Genomic DNA, 24,392 nt, shown 5'->3' with positions numbered 1-24,392 from the left:
GACTTGAATTTTGTACTAGAAAAATTGACACTCCCTCCGTTTGAACCAGCAGCAGCAACAGCAGATCTACAACACCTGTCATGGAAAACTGCTTTCCTACTGGCTATTACTTCAGCAAGGAGGGTTTCGGAACTACAGGCCTTAATGGCAGTGCAACCCTTCCTAATCTTCCATCAAGATAGGGTGTCCATGAGAACTAATCCTACATTTATGCCTAAGGTGGTATCCAGAGTGTCTTTAAACCAGGCAATCCACCTACCTACCTTCTTTCCCAACCCACAAAACAGAGGTGAAAGAATGCTACATACCTTGGATGTACATAGACAGTTACGCTACTACCTGGACAGAACCAAAGGTAACAGAAAAACTGACCAGCTCTTTGTAGCCTATGCAACAGGAAGGGAAGGAAAAGCAATTTCCAAACAGACAATCTCCAAATGGATAGGAAATTGCATAAGATTCTGTTACTCCTACCATGGAAAACCAGTCCCACAGAACATAAGACCTCATTCTACAAGGGCTACAGCCACTACCACAGCTTTCTTAAGAGGAGTGGCAACCAAGGACATTATTGAGGCGGCTACTTGGACCTCCGTGCATACATTTGCCAAGCATTATAATTTACCTCTATATTCTAGATCCCGAGCAGGGTTTGCCACTGCTGTACTGCAAGGGATCCTGACTACACCATAATTCTTCTTCATCCTCCCTTAGTTTGGCTATGGTATTCTACCCATTTGTTATGACTGCAGATGCATCCATGAAGGACATAGTACAGTTTTGTACCTACCATAAATGTAGATGTCCGAACTGGATAGCATCTGCAGTCAGGATTACCTCCATCCTTCCCTCTGTGGTACTCCTAGGGTAATTACCCTCCTAATAGCTAGCTGGGGAGTCTCTTATGGTGTATTTGTTTGTATATATGTACATACATGTTTATTTTTGTGTTTGCCTTCTACTATTTTGGAAACATTGGCATTATCCAAAATTTAGCTTTCCAAGAGGGCAATTGGCATCTGGGGCAAGAAACACTGAGGAAAATGGCGTCGGCTGATGCCTTTATACCCGAAGACCAGCAGAGATGACGTCGGGTGAAGTGCGACATCAGCCGAAGCCGGACCCAGACTTTGGAATCCGGCCGACCGAAGGGCTGCCTGACGACAGGACAACCCATTTGTTATGACTGCAGATGCTATCCAGTTCGGACATCTACATTTATGGTAGGTACAAAACTGTACTTTCTGTTTACATTGAGCAAAAATATTCAAGAAAACTGATAAGGTTTTTGTCTCTTAATCCCCTGTCAGGATGGGAAAGTGGATATCCAAAGTCACACTGTCCCCATTAGCTGCTTGAATGTATATGATATGTGTACATAGAAGATTTATCACTGCCTACACCTCCAAAAGCCCATTCTACTAGATCTGTAGCCTAGTCAACAGCCTTCTTTTCCAGAGTATTTCTTGATGGCATCTGTGCTGCTTCCACCTGGTCCAAGGTTCACACCTTCTATTCGCATTGAAAATTGGACATGTAATCCAGATCAAGAGCCTTCTTTGGTTTAGCTGTGCTTCAGACTATCCTTCATTAAGACCACCCAAGTGTTACAGTAGCTGGGAACTTTGTCCCATAAATTAAGAAATGTACGGAAAAGACATCATCATACAAAAGTTATGCACTCACCATAATGCTAGATCTGTGTTGTCTGATGTTTTTCGTGTTTCACTGTTGCAGTCATCACATTTGGGTTATCTACTTGCCCTCAGTCGGCCTGATTATCAAAGTCTTGAGTCCTGCATCGGTTGCTGTCTCATCTTCCATGAAGTCAGGTAGTCAGGGGTATAAAGTATGCAGCCGGCACCATTACATCAGTCTTTCTCACCGTGCGGTGCCCGAAGCAGAAGCAGTTCGCAAGTGCCGGTCAACCGACTATTGAAATTTTCGTTTTTGAGTTTCAGAACCAAAGTCTTCAACTAAGTAGCCCATTGGGAACCTTTTTCTTGCTCTAAACTGATGTCAGTAAAAGTTAACTGTATTTCTTGTGGAAAGCAAATACCTCATAAAGATTTTCATTCGTACTGCATTCCTTGCTTAGGCCCAGACCACAACGTACCTCGCTGTCGGTTTTGTGCCATATTCAAACTTTGAACTATTCGTTGTCGGTTTATTTACACTTCTAAATATTTTGGTACTCTGTTCAATTATCCAGAAATGGCTTCAGTAAGCCACCTGACTACCGACATTCTGAAAAAACGCTAAGATAAAGACACAGACTGCATAGGTCCAAAGCTGCTGACGACGCTTCTCCTAAGCTAGTCGCCAGTTCACCGATACTCATTGAGGTGCTTTCTCAGCCCCTGATGCCCGCTGCTTCAGATTTGCAGGCCTCTACTGAGACCCATTCGGAGTTCGGTATGCCGCGAGATGCTTCTTCGACTGTGAAATCTGCGGATGTCTCTACCACGGATGGGTCTGGAGCCGCTGTGCAGGCACCAGCTTCTGAGAGTGTATTCAGGCCTACTGACTTGCATATTAAACTGACACCATCTTCTTCTTCAAGGCCTAAAACACGATCCATGCCTAGAAAACCGATGCCCAGACAGCATGGTCAGGCCCCTATGCCTAACAAACAAATAAGAATGGCTGAAGACCTTATTACTTTAATCAGGGGAAGCCACCCTTCCCCCTCTAAGAGACCTAGGACTGATTTTCCTTCTGATTCTTCTGATCAGGACTCTGAAATTTCTGTTTCCTCTGATGACCAGGAATTACCCATATCTACCTATGAGGATTCTGATGCAGAGGACTCCATTCCCTCTGCTTCCCCTCCAGAGGACTTCTCTTTTGGTGAAACCTTGCATACTCTTAGGGAGCATTTTTGCTGGGAAAGCCAGGATTACTCTGACTCCAAAAAAAGGCTTAAGGATTTCTTACTCCTGCCCCAACACAGGCATTTAGCTATCCCTCCTGTACTGGACATTGTTGATGATGCCTTCTCGGAATATAGCCTGGCCCCTGACTCTCTATCTTCTGCTCCCAGAAAACCTGATAGGCATTACAGTGTTCCTGACTCTCACAAGTTCCTCTTTAAAAATCCTACTGCGGATCCTGAGACCATTTCACAGGGACCCAAGTGCATATTAAGACTACTACTGCCAAAAATCCTACCCCCTCTGATAGAGATTCCAGGGTGCTGGATAGATGGGGTAAGAAGGTTTACACTTCTGCAACCCTGGCCATTAGGGCCTTAAACTGCCAGTTTCATATGTTAAAGTATCAGTAGCATATTATTGGATTGCTTAAACAGAAACTGATGTTGATTCCTGACTGTGCTGAAAGTAAAGATTTACAGGATTTAATCCATTCTGCTGAACAAGTTGGAAAACATACTTTGCAATGTGGATTTGATTCATTAGAGGCATCTTGCATGGCTGCTGTCACTGGGTCTGTACTTAGCAGGCATGGTTGGCTTAAGGAGCAATCTTTGCCAGATCATGTTAAAGCTAAATTGCTGGATGCTCCCTTAAACTAAGACAGCCTGTTTGGCAACAAAGCAGAATAAGTACTTAAAATGTTGGAGGAAAAAGCTAAATCTATGTAAACCGTTAAAGATTTCCTGCAAGTACAGCCTCCCAGATTTAGTAGGCATTGGCCCTCTAATAATTGGTCCTTTCCTGCCTCTTCCAGGCCTTCTCAGTCCAAACCCAGAACCAGCAGAACAACCAGGCTTCAGTCCTAAGGTACTCACAGGACCAAGCACTGGGGGGGTCTCCCACTTCCAAAGCAGGAAGTAGTAAGACTCCCCCCTATGGTAAATTGTCTCAATGATTTAACTTTAAATCTTCCAAGCCGTGCACAACTGACTGTTCCTTTAGGGGGAAAGATTGCTGTGCAGGCAAAAAATTGGGAACTCATTACCCAGGACAAATGGGTTTTAAATATAGTTTCCCAAGGATACAGATTCCACTTCCACTCCTTACAACCCCAAATCAGTGGGCAGAGGCTCAAAAGCAAGTTCTCTCTCTTTTTAGCATCAGGGCTGTTCAACCTATCCCAGAAGAAGAATGGGAACAAGGTTTCTACTCAAGACTTTTCCTAGTACCCAGAATAGACGATTCCTGGCGTCCTGTCCTGGACCTGTCTATCCTAATTACGTTTTTGGTAATCCCAAAATTCAAAATGCTAACTCTTCTTCAGCTGCTTCCTATGCTAGGCAAAGATGCCTGGTTGGCAACACTGAATTTAAAGGAAGCCTACCTGCACATCCCAATAAGGGAATCTTGCAGAAGATACCTACGCTTCAAAGCAGGCTCCATGCACTGTCAGTTCTCTGCACTGCCCTTTGGCTTATCTACTGTGCCCAGGGTATTCACAAAGTGCCTATCTCCAGTCATTCCATTTTGCAGGCAAAGAAATATTCAGATATATCCGTACCTGGACAGTTGTCTAATTCAGGCAGAAAGCCAGGACATACTATTAAATCATCTGGCATTTGTTAAGAAATTGCTAACTTCTCTGAGGTACACCATAAACGAAAATAAATCACATCTTGTACCCTGCCAACAAATTGTATTCCTGGGAGCAAGCTTGAATACAACTTCCCAGATGGCCTACCTCACGCCAGACAAACAAGTTCATTTGACAGCCTACTTCAGACTACTGGAGCAAAGACCCAGCTATCTGCAATGAAAATACTGCAAGCCCTGGGGTTCATGGCCTCCTGCATTCTACTAATTCCATACGCAAGACTGCATATGAGGAAACTACAATGGTATCTAAAAAGCCTATGGTTGTCAACATTCTCAGCATCTAGAATCAACGATTCCTATCATAACTTGTCTACAGATAGTTCCTTTGGTGGCCAGAGGCCTGCCACCAAAACAAGGGACTGCCATTCACTCTACCCCCTGCCGCCCAAACCCTAACAACAGACGCATCAGACTATGCATGGGGGCTCACTTGGCAGGGAAGTGCATTCAGGACAAATGGAACCCATGTCAAATGCACCTGCATATCAGTCAAAAAGAAATGTTAGCTATACAAAATGCTCTGACAGCCTTCAAGGACCACATTCTTCCAGGACAATTATTGGTAAAGACAGACAACACTACTGTTATGTGGTACATAAACAAGCAGGGGGGAACCCACTCATACCCTCTCTGGAGACTAGCCATGACTCTGTGGAACACAGCCTTGAGCTACCAAGTGCGCCTACAGGCTCAGTTCCTGCCAAGAAAGCTAAATACATTGGCAGTCGACCTAAGTAGAAATCTCATGGACCCACACGAGTGGAAACTGGAAATAAAGATATTCAACATGTTGAGAAACAAATGGGGGCGCCTAGAGATAGACTTGTTTGCCTTGCCCCAGAACTACCAATTGGACAAATTCTGCACGTCCTTCGTCTGGAAAAACCTATCCGTTTATGCCTTTCCCTCTCTGCCTCTCCTCTCCAAGGTACTACTAAAGATCCAACAGGACAAACCAAGGACAATACTGATTGCACCAGACTGGCCATGCCAGCACTGGTACCCCCTCTTGCGCAGTGTGTAAATGCTAGCACCATGGCACCTGCCTCAGACCCCTGCCCTGCTGTCCCAGCAGGAGGACCAGATTCTGCACCCACAGCTTCAAACCCTGAACTGGCAGCCTGGCTAATTACCTGATCTCTCCATTACCATCCCTCAGTAAGCAAGTGATGGATGTCATTCTGGAGGTAAGGAGGCCTATTGCTAGAAAATCCTATCCTGAAAAATGGAAAATAGTCTGTTCCTGGAGCTAAACTCAGGGGAGATGGGCACAGCAGCGGCCAATTTACCTCAGGTTATTTAATACTTAACTGAGATGCTTCACAAGGGTCTTTCTGTTTCCTCCATGAAAATTCATACCTCAGCCATTTCAGCTCATTACAATACAGAACAACCCCTCTTCTCTTATCCTCTGCTGAAGCAGTTCCTCAGAGGGGCCAAAAACTTAAGACCACCCAGGAGAGCCCCTACTCTAGCCTGGGACCTAAACGTTGTATTGGAAAAGCTCACTCTACCTCCCCTTGAGCCAGCTGCAAATGCGGAGTTGAAATTCCTTTCTTTGAAAACAGCCTTCCTCTAACCATCACTTCAGCAAGAAGGGTGTCTAAATTACAGGCCGTCATGGCAGTGGAGCCCTTCATCATCTTTCATGCGGTCAGGGTGTCCCTCAGGACCAATCCTTCCTTCATGGCCAAGGTGGTATCCAGTGTGGCCCTTAATCAGTCAGTTCATTTGCCAACCTTCTTTTCTAATCCACAGTACAAAGGGGAGTGAATACTGCACTCCTTGGACGTGCATAGACAGCTTAGATTTTACTTGGACAGGACTAAACCTCTCAGGAAAGCTGAACAGCTGCTGGTTGCATTTGCTGCAGGGGCAGAGGGAAGGCCATTTCAAAGCAAACCATTTCTAAGTAGATAGGCCATTGCATTAATTTTTGCTATAAGCACCATGGAAAACCTACCCCACAAGGGGATAAGACCACATTCAACCAGGGCTGCATCTACCTCGACAGCCTTTCTCAGAGGTGTCCCTACCAGGGACTTCCTGGAAGCTGCTACCTGGAGTTCTGTACATACCTTCTCCAAGCATTACCACTTGCCAATTTTTTCTAAATCCAGAGCTGGCTTTGCCACTGCAGTCTTGTAGGGCCTTATAGCTCGTCCTAATGCTATCTAATTACCTCCTCCCATCCCTAGCTTTGGGAATCTACCCAAATGTGATGACTGCAACAGTGAAACACAAAGAACATAGTACAGTTGTGTACACTTACCATAAATGTAGATGTTCGATTGTATTCACTGTTGCAGTCCTGGTTACCCTCCCTCCAGCCCCCTGACTTCTATTTACTGTACCTCTATTCTTGTTTACTATGCTTAAAGCTTTTTGGTGTATTTGCTTTTTTGTTGGATGTGTAACCTTGTATATAATTGCTTCCCATTATGGGGGCACCTGACATCTGGGGCAAGAAAAACTGATGTAATGCCGTCGGCTGCATGCTTTATACCCCTGACTACCTGACGTCATGGAAGATGCGACAGCAACCGACACAGGACCCAAGACTTTGATAATCAGCCCAACTGAGGGCTACTGCAAGCAGCTAACCCAAATGTGATGACTGAAACAGGGAATACACTCGAACATCTACATTTATGGTAAGTGTACACAACTGTACTTTTCTGTCTTTCCTCAAATTCCCACCTGCTTCCCCCTTCCATGTTTTTTTTACTGTGTGTGTTTAACTCCTGGACTCTGATAGCTGACTTGGTTCCTAGAGGTTTTTTTTTTTTACTTATCAAGACCATGTGTATCAGCTGGTTTCTTTACTTCTATTTTAGACACTATATACTTTCCTTTTTTTTTTTTTTTTGCAAGCAAACTCAGTCTGAGGTATCTAGGTCAACATGGGGGAATTATAGGTAATGGGGGGAGGGGGCTGAGCATCAGATCCAAAACTTGAAAGTGTCCGAAGTTTAATTTGATTCTATTCTGAAGACCCATACCTTGAGAAAGGATTGAAACAGACAACACAGCTCTATCATTATGGCGAGTACATAACTGTAGTTTCTCCTTTTAAGTCATTTTTGCAATGAGGGGGCAAGTCCCCTGTGATCCCGTGTTGCGGGGGAGGGGGTTTGCACCCCTCTCATCCCCTCTCCTTTCATATACAAACTGTAAGATCACTGCGCCCTACAGAAAGGGAAATTCTTGAGAAACGGTTATCTTGAACTTTGTGCCAACTGTCACTACTTTCATGCATTCAGTCTTGCTATTACAGGACTCTGTTGTGAGTCTTAGATGTGCATATGGCTATCCCCAGCAAAATCCTTTCCATGTCAATTTCCAGTTGTCTTTTGCAATGAGCTGGTTTTCCACCCACTGAAAAAGGCTGCAGTCAAAAGGCCAACTCCGTCAGAAGTCGCTGTTTACAGTGATTGCTTCAGAAATATCTGTTGCAAATGTCCATTTTACTGCCATTTTGGTATTAGTTCACACCTTTGCTGAGCATTCTTGTTTGGGCTAGATCACCAGGATTCATGCCTCATTTGATAGTTCTGTACCTCAGGACTCTGCTTTCTGATTCTCTTTTCCTTTACACTCTTCTCCAGTTCCTTCCAGTCTGGCGGCTTTATTATTTAGACCAGTTTATAACAGCGTAAGTGTTGATTTCTTAATTTGCAGGAAGTATGCTGACTTACTGGTTTTGGGAGTAACTGGCAGTCTCGAGGACATGTCAATTTTCTTTTAGTACCACACAAGATTTTGTGGTATTTATCCTCTATTATGGGAATTTATAAGAGAAAATGTAAAATGGGAATAGTAAACAGGATGGACCAAGTCATGAAACCCACAAAAGAGCAGCCTCTTGAAGATGAACTAGTATGGTAAGAAAATAGCTAGTGTTTCAAAATTAAAACTTTTTTTTGTTGTTATTATTATTGCAGTTCCACTGGTGTTGATCAAGGAATGGGCAGTATATAAAGGAAAATCTCTTCAGACTCCTGAGCTGGTGGAGGCTCTTGCATTCAGAGAGTGGACATGTCCCAGTTTGAAGAAATTGTGGTTGGGAAAAGCAGTAGAAGATAAAAATCGAAGAATGAGAGCATTCTTGGCCTGCATGAGATCGGACACACCAGCAATGCTTAACCCCTCCCTTGTCCCCAGTCACCTTTTGGTGCTGTGTTGTGTATTGCGGTAAGTTGTTTAGCAAGTATTACTGAGTGTCTGCGGTTTGCATGTTCTTCATTCTTTGGCATTGTCTGCTGTCGATATTGCTAGTAGTAGTGGTGGGTGTTGGAAGCATTTAAAACTGTTACGGTTTCAAAGATGCTCTATGAAACTTGTGTTCTTTTTATTTGATAGGTTTTTGATTGCTAACAATGTGAATGTAAAGTCACAGTGGTGTCAGATTACAAATTTAAGTCCTGTTTTCAAGGCAGATTTGTGGAGCATGTCTTCAAATGATACCTTTCAACCTGCAGACATTGAAAATAGGAACAAACGTCCTTGAAAAGTAGGAACGTCCAGCTAAAAATCTGGACAAGTAATTACCATAATATTGGAATACCAGTACACAACTCGTCTCTCTTCCAGGTGGTGTGGGATGCTTCTCAGAAACGTGCTTAAAAGTGGTAACAAAAATTATGGAAAAATACAATCATATTGTCTAAGAAATGCTAATAATTTCTGTAAATTATTGGTGTTGTGTGGTTTTCTGTGTATTAGGCAGCTTCATAAATTACTGTTGTTGAAGGGGAAAAATCAAGCCTGTGGAAGAATAAGTCAGGCCTGAAAATAGGAATGTTCCTCCACAATAGGGAGAGTTGGTAGGTTTGGGCCAGCATAGTTGAAAATAGTGACCGCTAGAAATGTGCACTCAAACATGGTTTCCTCAGAACTGAAGTTTATACATTAACAAGTAAAAGTCTTGGAGGGGGGACAGACCACTCATTTCAGTAGGAGAGAATTTTGATGCATTGGGAAAGTCAGTGGGAAGAAATGATGGCAAAATGCTAGGGAGATAAAAATAATGAGACTGACTAGTAACTTTGCATAATGAATTAATGCTGACAGGAAGTTTGATGGGTTATAAGATTAGGTCATCCTAAAACATGCTTTGAACTTGTCAAGAAAACTGTTCTTTTGGTTAGCTTTAAAATGCTTTCACGGGGATATATAGTTTAGGATGTGCAATCACATTAAGCAGACAAAAAAATGCATATTGGTTAATTTAAGGTAATGGAGCAGTCGGCATAAGTATGGCTAGATTTGTAGACACAGATAAAGTATAGCTAGCCAGGAATGTAAGCAGTGACAGACAAGACACATTTTTTTGAGAGCTGACTGTTGGCATAGCTGGTTAGTCAATTTTCTGTTTTCCTGCATGTTCCAGATTTTGGATATGGAACAGGAGTAAAGGCCTGTACTGAATATTTTTTTTTTTTTTTAGTGTGATAGAAATTTGTCTTTTAGAGTGCAGATTGGGAGGCACTAGTACAGAAGGGAATGTAAAGCTTGCCATTTGTCTGTCTGACTGAAGATGACTGAAGATTTTGAGAACCAATTTTTAGCTGGCTGTATATGAGCAATTTTATTAGTTCAAGATGATGTAGTTGCTTTAAGGAAAGACATTGAATTCTATGCGAGATTAGTAGCAAATTTTTGGTATTTGTAGCCTTGATCTAATTTTGGAATTATTGCGATGCTCAGGTTGGTGCAGATGAGTCCAGCATATAGGAATCCAGGTAGGGGATACCGCGTTACAATGGTTATGAGAAGACTTGTTAGATGTGGTTTGGCTCTGAATATGCTTCGTAGCTCCAGGTGTGCCCCCCCCCCCCCCATTCCACCATTTGTTCGATATGCAGTTTTTTTCAGGTTTTCTTTCATGGTAACACCTAAGAGTTTTGTGTGGGCTACAGTTTGTCTTCATATTATTGGATGACTTGATGGTGATGGCATTTTTCAGGTGGGAGGATTGAGTTGGGAACAATATTCAATGTTTAGACTTCTTAGGGTTTCAGAGATGTTCTGAGCTTTGTAGCCATGTTTCTTTATGGATGTAAATGGCTACTGTGTGAAGGATTGTAACTGTAATGGTTGAGGCAGGCAGGTGGTGGTAAAATCAATTACATATTGTATTAGGTTGGAACTGCAAGCTGCTGAGGGTGGGGTTTTATTTATAAATAGAGTAAGGGGCCAAGGATAGACTATTTTGGGACAAAATTATAGGCAGTAAGGATTAGTTTTGCCATTGAACACATTGGGTTCTGTTTTGTAAGTAACTCGTGAACCATTGCATAGAAGTAGAAGATTCTGAAAAGTTAGTCTTGAGTGTTAATTTTGAGTGAGACACCATTAAATGCTTTTCAGAGGTTGAGAAAAATTAAGACCACTGGTTTTCTTTAATTATAATGTTAGTAGATTGAATTGCGAAAAGGTAAGGGGCTGTGATGGTACTGTGATTAGGCCTAAAGCCATGTTGAGAAGGTAAGTTGCTTGTGATGTGATGGAGAATATGAGAGTTGGCTCATTTTTTCCAATATCTTTGAAATGGGGAAGAGGATGGTGATAGGATGATTGTTAGAAAAGACAGTTTAGTTTCCACTTTTATGTAGGAGAAGAATGATTAACTGTTTCTAGTAGTTCTGGGAGATGGCATTCCTGCCTGGTTTGAGAAGCCTATTTATGGTAGCCCAGAAAGGACTGGGTTATTTTTTTTTAACTTGGTGCTCTGTTAATGATTTTTTTTTGTCATGCATGTTAACAGTGTGATAGTTATGTTGAGTTCTGTTTCTGAGCCCGATTTCCAGGGCTTACATCATCTGTTGAGTTTTGTGTATAATTTTATCCCCAGTGCAAGTTTCCTCATGACCTTTTTCTTAGAGAGGCTTCTTAATTATGTATACTGAGAAAGACCGTATTGAATTTGTTGACTGCAGCATCTAGTGGGACCTGTTTTAGTATGACTCAGTGACACTGCTTTAAGGTGGAGAGGAAGATATCCAGGTCGAATTTGGATAGGTTTTTGACATAATTGTAATGGGGGTGCATTTTCTGGTGACATAAAGGGATGATGATCACTTAAGACGCAGGAAGGGTACATCCTTTAGAGGTTATTAAACAGTTGAGTTTGGAGTCCATGCCTTTGGTTGTATTATATTGAGTGGGTAGAGTAAATAGCTTAGAGAAACCAAGTTAGTTGCTTGAGAGACCAGAAGTCATGTTAAAGGGTGCCTCAGTTCAGTTAGACATTTGTTAGTATAGAGTCTTGTGACTTACTGTTGAAGTTGCGCATGATAGTATGTTTTCTACTACTGTGTGTTAGGAAGAAGACAAGAGGGCTATAATGCTTGAGAATCTGACTGCTCTGATTTTATCTGTTTTCGTCTGATTCAGTGTTTGGGTTGTCTGATCCAGTTGGATCTGACCTTGGCACCTTCTTTCAGAGATTTGGATCCCAAGGCTCTAACTCCTCCCCTACTCATAATTCATCCCAATTTATCTCAGATTTTGTTTGCCGTCTGATTCATCCAGATGTCTGTCCGAGAGAGCTATCAGTATTTCCCAGCAAGTGAAAGATTTTTCATTATTTTTTTCCTACCTTTAACTCCTCCACTTAGGATTTTTACTGTAGTGTTAGCTATTAGAGTCTTAGGTTGTTAGGATTTGGTAATTTGTAGTTGGCTTCAGAATGTTTTGGTGTTTTTTTTTTTTCTAGTTAGTGTTCTAAAAAATTTTATAAGGGTTTAATATAACATATATGTTTACTAAGAAAAGTTTTGATTGCTGTGTTAATACTTTTTCTGATGGCAGACAAACACCTAGGTTTTAAAAAGTACTGTGTTTGCAGACATAAAATCCTTCCCCAAGACACGCACTGTAATGTCTGCTGTTCAGGGCTGCCCACTTGCAGCACAGTTATCATAATTAGTATGTATTTGGGTCTAGGGTTTTTCAAAGTAAGAGATATAAAAAGCTTACATCTGAAGTAGTTAACTTCATTTGGTCATCAACCTGTAGGTATCGGATTCGACCTGGATCCGAGCCGGCAGCTTTCCAAGCTAGAGATCCGAGCTCGAAGCTGCTCCTCCTTACCCATAATACCCTGTGACCTCCTTTCAATCCTCAGATCTCGTTTGCCTCGGCTTGGTCAAGCACGGGTTTTCGAGCTCCTAGCATTTTCAGGCAATTTGTGAGTGTATTTTTGCTTAAAAATCTCTCTAATAGTGTGTGTATGTGGTTAGTTTAGATTAATAGTTTAAATCCCTTAGCTTTTACTCCCTCTTTCCCTCGTAGTTTAACTCCTAGTAGGCCCCTCTTTTCCCTTAGGTGTTTGTGTGGGGCGTGTGTGTGTCTTTATCTAGGAATCATGGCCGAGGCCCCAAAGGACATCTTTTCTAAGTGCACTGAGTGTTGGGCATAAGCTATCCCCAGCGGATGGCTACACTCAATGCGTCCTCTGCCTGGGGGTACCTCATCTGACCTCAGGCTGCCAGATTTGCACAGCCTTTAACCCCCCGGGCCCTGAGGGATAGGAGGAATAAGCTGATTCTGGCGGTTCTCCTACCCGCGGAATCGACGACTTCCGCCTCTCCCTCGGTGACTACGGCCGCGGCTGCTCAGCCTGCTGTCCCCCCTCCCCTGGCTGGGACTCAACCTCCACCTCTTCCCAGGGAGAGAGGGAATCTAAAAAAGGTAGAGAGGGGAAAAAGAGAGAGAGGGAGAAAGAGAGAGAAAGAGAGGCACAGAAACCACAAGCGGCGGGCTGACTCAGACCCCTCGGCCCCACCTGCCAAAGTGCTCTCGTCGCCCAAGAAGGTCTCTGGGCCTTCCTCCCCTCGGCTCCGTTCTCCACGCTTCTCCCCAGAGCCGGAGGAGGAGGCCCGGCCATCCTTGAGGTCGTTGTGGCGGCCCTCCCGGCCAGCTTCGGCCTCCTCTTCAAAGTCAACCCGTAGCCGCTCCGATGCCGATATGGACCGGATGATGCGTCGCTTTCTCCAAACCCAACTGCAGATGGGAGTGTTGCTGCCTCCCCCCCCCCCCCTCCGAGGGGAGTTCAGCCCCACTTTTTGCCCTGATAGCTCCTTCTCCAATCCACTGTCTGGTTTTGGATCCGAGGAGTCTGAGTCAGAGAGTCGGTGCCAATGGTTATCGCTACCTCGACTCCGGCCATGCCCTCAAGTTTGTCAAATCCCTTTTCGGATCCGAGCTCTCGGGCCCGAGAGCCATGCGTCGGATCCGAGGGGGCCAGTGTGTCTTCGACTCAGTTTCGGTCAGAGCCCACTTCCCTCTCGGGTCCGAGCGCTTCGGCTGTGACGCCGATCCCCGCACCGGATCCAAGGGTGTTAACCGTGGAGCCCAGAGAGATTGGTTCACCCTCGGCTTTCGACGTGGTGGAGAGGGTTCTCTCTAGAGGTTCGAGACCCCCTACTCTTTCTTTGGGATCTGCCCCCACTCCCTTGCAGCTGGGCTTGTCTTGCATCGTCCAGTCCCAGGGACAGCCTGCGTTGACGCCCCAGCCCGTTTTACTGGCGGAACATGACCCTGTTGGTGACCCTCCTCGGACAGCCCCACCAAGGAGGTACCTCACAAACGTAAGTGTAAGAGGAGGCACTTGGACTCCCCTGAGTCCTTCACGGAGGACACCGATTTGGAGGAAGGGGAAGGTTCCCCCAGGTCACCCCCCGAAGACTTCTCCTTTGGAGACATTATGGAAATGCTTCGCCAAAATGGGGGGTGGTCAGCCCAAAAACCTTCCTCGGATGAGTCTGTATTCCTGGAGGTGTTCGCAGACCCATCTACCTCTTGGGTGTCCCCTCCAGCCGACCCCCTGGTTGACCTTATGACTACCAGGGCGTGGAAGGAACCGGACACTGTAGAGCCAATCCCCAGGAGGCCAGATAGGATTCTTAGTCCCCCCTCGTGGATAGGACGGCTTGGAGTAAGGGTTACCCGGTAGATGCCATGGTGGTGGCGGCAGCCACCAAGAAGGAACTTGCTCAGGATAGTTCCTCGGTCCATCCCCCTGATAAGGAGTCTCGGACGATGGATCGTATAGGGAAGCGGATGTTTGCTTCAGCTACCTTTTCCATAAGGGCGTTGAATTATTTGGCCCATGTAATTAGACTTCAGCGGGATCTGGTGAAAGAATACGCTGAGTCTCCCCCCTGAGTCCATGTTGGCCGAGGACAAACGGACCTTCTCGGCTCGCATGGCAACTCTGAAATCTGTATCAAACACGTCTGTGCAGCTTCTCTTCCATGCCACGGAAGGAGCGGCTAGAGCCAGCGGGTCCGGCATCGCCTTAAGGCGTCATGCCTGGCTCCGGCTTTGTGACTTTTCTGAACCTTTCAAGGCGTCCTTTGCGAACGCACCCTTCGGTTCTACCCTGTTTGGGAAGACCGTCCGCGACACTTTGGTTCAGAGCGAGAAAGACTGGAAGTCGTTGTCTGCCATCGGAATCCGCTTCTCGGCTCCTCAAAGGTCCTTTTCCAGTAACCAGATAGGACAAAAGAAGATGTGGGTCCGGAAGTCTCAGCAGTCCCATTATGCTCCGGACCCTTCGTCCTTCAGAGGCAGAGGGGACAAGGTGGATGCCGGCCCAGAGGCAGAGGGGGGGGGCCGAAATGTTGTGGGTCTCGGGAACCTTTTTCTGACCAACCCACACAGCAGCCCTGAGGGGTTGCCCGACTGCTCCTCTCTGGTGGCAGTCGGGGGGAGGGGGTGTTTTTCGAAGCACCTGGCTCAATGGGAGTCCATCACAACAGATCGCTGGGTGCTTCGAATAATATCCAGAGGTTACTCAATCCCTTTCATAAACCAACCTCCTCAGTCGAGGCACCTCCCCGATGTACCACCCAGTCAGAGGGAGGCTGCAGCTTTAGAGATAACAAAGCTGCTAGAAAAAAGAGCCATCCAGCACGTCCCCCCAGGCCAGTCCGGATTAGGCAATTACTCCAGGTTCGTTTTGGTGCCAAAAAAGATGGGGGACTTAAGGCCGATTCTCGACCTTTCAACCATGAGCGTCTTCATTGCCATGGAGAAATTCCGGATGGTCATGCTTCAGTCCATCCTGCCCCTTTAGCAGGAGAAGGACTGGATGTGCTCCATAGACCTCAAGGATGCGTACTATCATATTCTCAATGGACAGACGATCCAGGAGGTTCCTCCACTTTTGGCTAGGGGCCAGTCATTACCAGTTCAGGGTCCTACCCTTCGGCCTCACCACAGCCCCCAGGGTGTTCACCAAGGTCATGGCAGTTGTAGCAGCCCACCTGAAACTTCAGAGAATACAGGTTTTTCCTTACCTAGACGATTGGCTCCTTACCACCCCCACCAGGCATCTACTCTGCTTAGCCAGGGATTGCTTCCTACTGTTAGCATCCCAGTTGGTTATCACCATAAACTTCAAGAAGTCATCCCTTCAACCACTTCAAATCTTGGAGTTCATAGGGGCCAGAATAGACACGCTTTAGACCAAGGCCTTCTTGACATCAGGCAGACTTTGCAGTTTGACCCTACACGTTCTAGCCCTTCTTCAGTCACCTGCCCCATCAGCGGAGTTAGTCCTGAGAGCTTTAGGGTCCATGGCAGCAGCAATCAATTTCACTCCCTTAGCTCGTTTGCACATGAGGGTTCTCCAGTGGACTTTGCAGGTTCAGTGGTCCGTCCTTCACCACCCATTGGACTTACTGATTCCTATCAGCAGAGTTTGCAGAAATTCCCTCGTGGTGGCTCCAATCTCAAGAGCTTCAGGAAGGACGACCATTTGTTATGCCGTAACCCCAAGCCATGGTGACCACAGATGCTTCCCGCCTTGGGTGGGGAGGCATTACGCGGGCAGAACTGTCTAAGGTACGTGGACTCAGACAGAGACCGTTCTGCATATAAATGAAATGGAGATGAGGGCGGTCCTTCTAGCGTTTGCCTTTCACACCTGTCTCCCTCAAGGGACTATTGCAATTCAGTCAGACAACATATCAGTGGTCTGGTATATCAACAAACAGGGGGGAACCAGGTCTTACTCTCTTTGCCATGAGGCCATGAGAGTTTGAGATTGGGTGATATCCACCAACCATTTTCTGTTAGCAACGCACATTCTGGGTCGGTCCAACATCCTAGCGGACAAATTGGGTTGAACTATCCTCTCGCCCTCCAAGTGGTCTCTGAATCCCTTTAGTAGCGAAACAGATCTTCCGCAAGTGGGGTCAGCCTTGCTGCGATCTCTTAGCGTCACCTTCCAACGCGAAGTGCAGCGGGTTTTTCGCTCTAATTCCCCCTCTGGAGGAAGCCCCCAGAGACGCTCTAGTCCGTGCATGGCCACCCGGTCTTCTTTATGCTTATCCTCCTCTTCCGTTGATGTCAAAATTCTTACAGAAAGCTCGTCGGTTGGGGAACAAGATTATCCTCATAGCCCCATTCTGGCCTCGTCAAGCATGGTTCCCGTGTCTACGGTCTCATCTTATAGCTCCTCTCTGGATCTTGGATCCCATCCCGGATCTAATATCTCATCCTTCGGGATTGGAACCCCCGAATGTGGTTGATCTCAAGCTCTCAGCTTGGCTGATCCAGTTACATTAGTTGCTAGAACTCCCGGTATCTCGTCTGCAGTTAGATCTGTCCTGGTAGCGGTGCATAAGCCTTCTACCAGGAAGGTTTACAATAGTAAATGGAAGCGGTTTTCCATTTGGGTGTCTCATAGGAATTTAGACCCTTTCACTGCTCCCATCCCAGCAGTGATCGATTTTTTATCTCATATTTTTCAGCAAGGGGCCAGCTCTTCTACTGTAAAGGTTCAAATGGCTGCCATCTCCCATTTTCACATTGGAGACCATCTCAATCCCCTCACTTCCACCAAGATTTGAAAGACCTTTCTGAAAGGTACGTTTCTCTTGAGACCTCCTATTAGGAAATCTGCCCCTCCATGGCATCTAACTTTGGTCCTTCAGGCTTTGACTGGACCACCTTTTGAACCTACAGCTTCTGTTAATTTGAAATTCTTGTCCTGGAAAACTGCCTTTTTGTTAGCTATTACCTCAGCTAGGAGGGTGTCGGAGCTTCAGGCCCTCTGTGTTAAGCCCCCTTATCTTGTATTCCATAAGGACAGGGTCTCTCTCAGGACTAACCCATCTTTTCTACCCAAAGTGGCCTCCGAGGCAAACATCAATCAGTCCATTAATCTCCCATTTTTTTTCCCTAACTATCAAAACAAAGGGGAGTACAAACTTCATTTGTTAGATGTTTATAGACAGTTACCCTTTTATTTACACAGAACAGCTGCCTTCCGCAAGTCTGATCATCTCTTTGTTTCCTTTGCAAAACCCTTCTTGGGTAAGCATGTTTCGAAGGTGACACTGGCCAGATGGATTTCTAATTGTATTCTGCTCTTATACAAACTGTCTGGTCTACCAGAGCCTATAGGCTCATTCTACTCGCTCTATGGCTACATCTGCTGCATTCTGGTCTAGATTCCCTTGGATGACATTTGTTCTGCGGCTACTTGGGCATCCTCTCATACCTATATCTCTCACTATAAATTGGATTTAGTGTCCAGAGGAAGGGTGGCTTTTGGCTCTGCAGTGCTCCGGAATATCCTTCCTTGAAGGACCTCCCACGTTTTTGGTAGCTGGGGACTCTGTCCCACAGGTTGATGACCAAATGAAGTTAACTACTTCAGATAAAGAAGTTATGTACTCACCATAACGTTCCATCTGAGTAGGTATTTGTCAGCAACCAACCCTCCCTCCTTCCCCCTAACCTGATTCTTTGATTACCTGGACCCTAGGATGGTTTATCAAGTCCTTTGTTGATCCTTAGGTTAGGGTTTTTCAGGTTGTTGTTTTGTGGTTGTGAGGTTATATAGATGGGCAAACGCGATCTGAGGATTGGAAGGAGGTCACAGGGTATTATGGGGTAAGAGAGAGGAGCTTGGAGCTCAGATCTCTAGCTTCGAAAGCTGCCAGCTCGGATCCAGGTCGGATCCGATACCCACAGGTTGCTGACAAATGAAGTTACCTACTCAGATGGAACGTTATGGTGAGTACATAACTTCTTTTTTCCACTCCGATAGGATCTTCTTCTCTAGCCATGCCTTCTAAATTCAGACTAGTTTCAGCATCTCCCTAGCCGTAGGACAGGAAAGAGAGAAAGGATAAGGCCAAAGAAAACCACAGACAAATTGGGAAAGTCTTCAGAAAAAAAAATGTTTGATGAAGAGTTTGGAAGAAAGGTGAATTGAAAAATCGAAGAAAAGGTCCCCGGACTCCACTGGTCCTTCGGGTCCTGTACCTAAAATATCGAGGCAGTCTTTGTCCACCTGCTTGTCAGGTCTGAATTCCCTCTCCTAGTACTAGATTTTCTCTGGAGCCAATAAATCTTCACCTATTTCACAGGACAAATGGCCTTCCAGAACTCCTTCAAATAGCTTCATCAACGAGGTTGCTCTGATCCACCAGAAGTCTCACTGTAATGGAAGTCAACTGGATGATGAGAAAATTTGTGGATGCAGATCCAATTGGAAGTCCTCCTGGTGTCTACCCCAAAGGGAGGTCAGGGTTTAGGCACATTGACCGTGTCACATTTTTTTCTGTTACTGTCTCTGTTTCTGGAACTGATTCCCATGGGACCAAACCCTTTACAGCCCACCTCAGTTGGATCTGACAGTTCAGGGAATTTTGGCACTGACTATATGTCCCTTACTCTATCGAGATTGATCAGATCAGAATGAGTCACTGAGCCAAAGTGTTCTGTCACATTCCTAGTAGAGTGGACTCCAAGGTTGTCAAAGCTGATGTTCATCGTGTTACCCTGCTGCAGTCATCACACTAGGGTTATCCTGCCGTCAGGCGGTCCCGCAGTCAGCCCGAATTCCAAAGTCTTGGTCCGGCATCGGTTGCTGTCGCTTCTTCCCTGACTTCAGTGCGCCAGGGGTATATAAGAGGCATCCGACACCATTTTCTTCAGTCTTTCTTGCCGCGTGGTGCCCGAAGCAGAAGCAGTTTGCAAGTGCCGGTCGGCCGACACCTGAGATTTTCGAATAGAGTTTCAGTCCAAAGTCTTCAAAGCTAAGTACCCCATTGGGGAACCTTTGCTTGCCTCAGTCCGATGTCAGAAAAAGTTAACAATTGCATTTCTTGTGGGAAGCAAATACCTCATAAGGACTTTCATTCTTATTGTATACCTTGCCTAGGCCCAGACCACGTCATTGGTTGTCGGTTTTGTGCTAGGTTCAATAAGCGAACTATAAAGCGACGCTTTGATTTCGCACGACACTACGGTAGGAAATTTAATTACACTATGCCATCGGAGCAACCAACTACCAGCATGCATAAAAAACGCAAAGATAAAGACAGGCAGCCTAGATCCAAGCCAGACTCCGAGGCCTCGCCTGGGCCGGTCACCGGTCCTCCGGTTTTCAGTGAGGCAGCTACGCAGCCCCTGGCTACCGCAGAATTGGAACCCCAGACCGCTTTGGATTCTCTAGCAGAGAGTTCTAGGCCGATGCAGCCATTTTCTTTAGGCCCTACCGATGACATTGCAGAAGGAGAAGCCGGTGCTGTAGAAACGCCTTCGGTTTCAGAAGGTGTCTTCAGACAGACTACTCTCACCATAAAATCTTATGCTAAGCTTAAGACTCCTCTAAAACTGAAAAAGACTGCACTTCAGTCTCCAGTTCAAGGCCCCATGCCTAAGAAACAGATGCTTAAAATGGCTGAAGATTTGATTTCTTTAATCAGGGGTTCCCAACCACCACCACCCCCCGACAAAAGGCCTAGACAAGAGGAGGATTATGCCTCCTCTGATCAAGTGTCTATTTTCTCAGGCTCCTCTGAGAAACAGGATTACTTCTTTCCCCCTTTATGAAGATTCTGGTGCTGAAGATTCCATTCCCTCAGCTTCTCCCCCTGAAGACTATTCCTTTGGGGAAACCTTACATACCATGAGGGAACATTTCCACTAGGAAGGCCAGGACTACTACGACTCAAAGAAAAGGCTCCAAGAGTTTCTTTTACTCCCCCAGCACAGACCTCTTGCTATCCCCCCCCATTTTAGACATTGTGGATGATGTTTATTTAGAATCTAGTCTAAATCCAGATTCTCTGCCTCCTGCTCCAGCCAAACCAGATAGATACTATAGAGTGCCTGACTCTCACAAATTCCTTTTCAAAAGCCCTGTTGCTGATCCAGAGACAATCTCCCAGGGTCCCAAAGGGGCTAAGGCTTCTATGGCCAAAAATCCTGTACCCTCTGAAAGAGACTCCAGAGCACTAGATAGGTTAGGGAAGAAGGTTTACACCTCAGCTACTCTGGCTATGAGAGCATTAAATTGTCAATTTCACATGCTTAAATACCAGCAATTCCTAATGTCTCAAACAAAAGATGAGCACGCACCCTCAACAGTCTGAATTCAAGGAAATGCAGGATCTGTTGCATGCAGCTGAACAGGTGGGCAAACATACTTTACAATGTGGATTTGATTCTTTGGAAGCTTCCTATAGAGCAGCTGTTACTAGGTCTGTTATACGTAGGCATGCTTGGTTAAAGGAACAAACTCTGCTTGATCATGTTAAAGCAAAGTTACTAGATGCACCCTTACAGCAGGATGTCTTATTTGGGGTTAAAGCAGAAGAGGTTTTAAAGAAAATGGAGGATCAGGCAAAATCTATGCAGACGGTCAAAGAGTTCTTACAGGTACAGCCCCCACTCTTCAGCAGAAATTGGCCAACAAAAAATTGGTCCTTTCCAGCTTCTGACAGACCACAGAGGGGTAAATACAGGCGCCCAAGGGGCAGAGGACAAGCACAAATCCCTTACAAACCTCGCCAACAGGGCACTGCAACACAGAAGGGAGGAGAAGATAGGTCCCAAACTACTAGAAGGCAAACGCAATGACTTAAACCTCAAACTGCCAAGCAAAATTCTCTTGGCAGCTCCCTTGGGAGGAAAATTAGCACTTTTTGTAGTCACAAAGGACAAATGGGTCCTAGACATTATCTCACAAGGATACAGATTCCATTTCCACACCTTGCCAAGGATAAAAGGCATGCCAAACCTGCCACAAAATCAATGGGCAGAGGCACAAAAACAAATTACAGCTCTCATGGACATGAGAGCCATTCAACTGGTACCTACACAGGAGCAAGGCCAAGGATTTTACTCCAGGCTCTTTCTAGTCCCCAGAAAGGACAATGCTTGGAGACCTATTCTGGACCTTTCAGTTCTAAACACCTTCTTGCAAGTACCCAAATTCAAGATGCTAACACTACAGCAGCTTCTTCCCATGTTGGGCAAGAAAGCTTGGCTAGTAATGTTGGACCTCAAGGAGGCATACCTGCATGTCCCTATCAGACAAAATTGCAGAAGATACCTCCACTTCATTGCAAGTTCAATCCACTACCAATTCTCTGCACTGCCCTTTGGCTTATATACTGCGCTCAGGGTCTTCACAAAATGCCTGGCACCAGTAATTGCATACTGCAGACAAAGAGGAACTCAAATATATCCATACCTGGACGACTGCCTCATCCAAGCAGAAAGCAAGGACACTCTCTTACATCATCTGGCTTTTGTAAAACACCTAAGTTGCCTAGGGTACACAGTAAACGAAAAGAAATCAAAACTAGTGCCCTCACAAAATATGACATTCCTGGGTGCCAGCTTGAATACAACGGCCCAGATGGCTTACCTGACGCCAGACAAACAACTACAGCTAACTCAATACTTCAAAACAATGGCAACAAAGACCCAACTCCCTGCAAGAAAAATTCTGCAGGCCTTGGGCTTCATGGCATCTTGCATACTACTAATACCATTTGCAAAACTGCATATGAGTAAATTACAATGGTACCTAAAAAGCATATGGAATCAACACAGCCACAACTTGGAAACAATGATACCTCTCATTCCCTGCCTTCAACAGGAGTTTCTATGGTGGTCACAGGCATGTCACCTCAACAAGGGTCAGCCTTTCACCTTACCCCCAGCCAGGCAAACTATGACAACAGATGCATCGGACTATGCCTGAGGGGCACACATGACAGGACGGTGCGTTCAAGGCATATGGACTGCAGATCAAAGAAATCTGCACATCAATCAAAAAGAAATGCTAGCTGTACAGAATGCCCTGACAGCCTTCAAGGACCTCTTACATCCAGGACAGCTTATAATAAGGACAGACAACACCACAGTAATGTGGTACATAAACAAACAAGGGGGTACACACTCCTACCCTCTATGCAGGCAAGCAATGACCTTGTGGAACAAAGCACTGGCTTACCTAGTACAATTACAAGCTCAATTCCTGCCAGGAAAAAAGAACACATTGGCAGACGACCTAAGCAGAAACATCATGGATCCCCACGAGTGGAAACTGGATCCACAAGTATTTGCAATGATAACTCAAAAATGGGGACGCCCAGACATAGACCTGTTTGCCAGCCCCCGAAACTATCAGCTAACAAAATTTTGCTCAAGGACATTTCACCATCAAGCTTGGAAAGTGGGCGCATTCTTTCAGTTGGAAAATGCTGTCAGTATATGCCTTCCCTCCATTGCCCCTTCTCACAAAGGTGCTGCTGAAAGTCAGGATGGAGAGACCACGAATGATACTCATTGCCCCAGACTGGCCACGCCAGCTCTGGTACCCACTATTAAGGAATATGGCCCAGGGCCCACCATGGATTTTACCACAAATTTCTCATCTGCTCACACAACAAGACAGTCAGATTCTACACAGCCAGCTCAAAACCTTAAATTTGGCTGCATGGCAAATCTCCTAAGCAACCAGCCAGCTCCTCTTTCACAAGCTGTTATGGATGTTATTCTGGAGGCCAGGAGGCCCAGCACCAGGAAAGCCTACTCAGACAAATGGAAAAGGTTTTGCGCCTGGAACCAAGCTAAAGGCCAAAATACCCTTCTGCCGGACATGCCTCAGATTCTACAATATTTAACTGAGATGTTACACAAAGGACTTTCTTTTTCATCTATTAAAATCCATGCCTCAGCTATTTCAGCTCACTACAACACGGATCCTCCCTTATTTTCACATCCACTTCTAAGGCAGTTTCTCAGAGGGGCCAAAAACATTAGGCCTCCCAGGAGAGCACCAACACCAACTTGGGACCTCAATTTTGTTCTAGAAAAACTTACGCTACCTCCTTTTGAGCCAGCTTTCTCAGCTGACTTAAAGTTTGTATCATGAAAGACTGCCCTGCTGCTAGCAATTACTTCAGCCAGAAGAGTCTCAGAGCTTCAGGCTCTTATGGCAGTAGAGCCTTTCCTCTTTTTTCATCAAGACAGAGTTTCTGTACGAACTAACCCCTCCTTTATGCCTAAGGTGGTATCCAGTGTGGCTCGAAATCAAACCATCCATTTACCCACCTTCTTTCCAAATCCGCAGAATAAAGGAGAAAGACTCCGGCATTCCTTGGACATTCACAGGCAGCTACGTTACTACTTGGATAAAACTAAGGATGTTATGTGATCCTATCTCGCCTACATTCTGACTGATGGGTTCGGAGCCGATCCCTCGGCTCCGACTCGGCACGCTTATGCCAAAGAGCGAAGTCTCTTATTGGCTGAGCTTACTATATCCCAGGATGCACCACTACCAGTCCCCCAGATCTCGTTTGCCGCTAACTAGGAAAGACGTGGTCTCGAGCTGGCTGAGCTAAGTAGTGTCTTTTCACTAACTTTTTCTGTCAGAAATTTGCTAATTCTTTAACAAAAAGCTGTTTTAACAGCTACTCTGTGCTGTTGTGTGCGTTTTGAAGATTTTTTGTGGAAATTTTGTGTGTGATTGGTGTTTGTTCTGGTTACAGGCTCCCTTGATCCGTAGGGCCTTTCCTGTCAGTTAATCCT

The 24,392-nt window shown here is 45.4% G+C and overlaps 1 protein-coding gene across 2 annotated transcripts in view; it reads left to right on the top strand.

Moving 5' to 3' along the window:
* Positions 1 to 24,392, top strand: part of FAM120A (family with sequence similarity 120A) — a 3,065,969-nt gene that overhangs the window by 2,347,854 nt on the left and 693,723 nt on the right. For both annotated transcript variants that reach the window (XM_044078130.1, XM_044078129.1), the window contains one exon: positions 8,477 to 8,726. In XM_044078130.1, coding sequence (XP_043934065.1) covers positions 8,477 to 8,726 — 250 coding nt within the window. The remainder of the gene's footprint in view (positions 1 to 8,476; positions 8,727 to 24,392) is intronic.

This window comes from Protopterus annectens, chromosome 7.part0 (assembly GCF_019279795.1).
Source record: "Protopterus annectens isolate FY-2018-M chromosome 7.part0, PAN1.0, whole genome shotgun sequence".
NCBI classification, from domain to species: domain Eukaryota; kingdom Metazoa; phylum Chordata; order Ceratodontiformes; family Protopteridae; genus Protopterus; species Protopterus annectens.
Note: the sequence above shows the minus strand (reverse complement) of the source record. Positions and strands in the feature narration are given on the sequence as shown.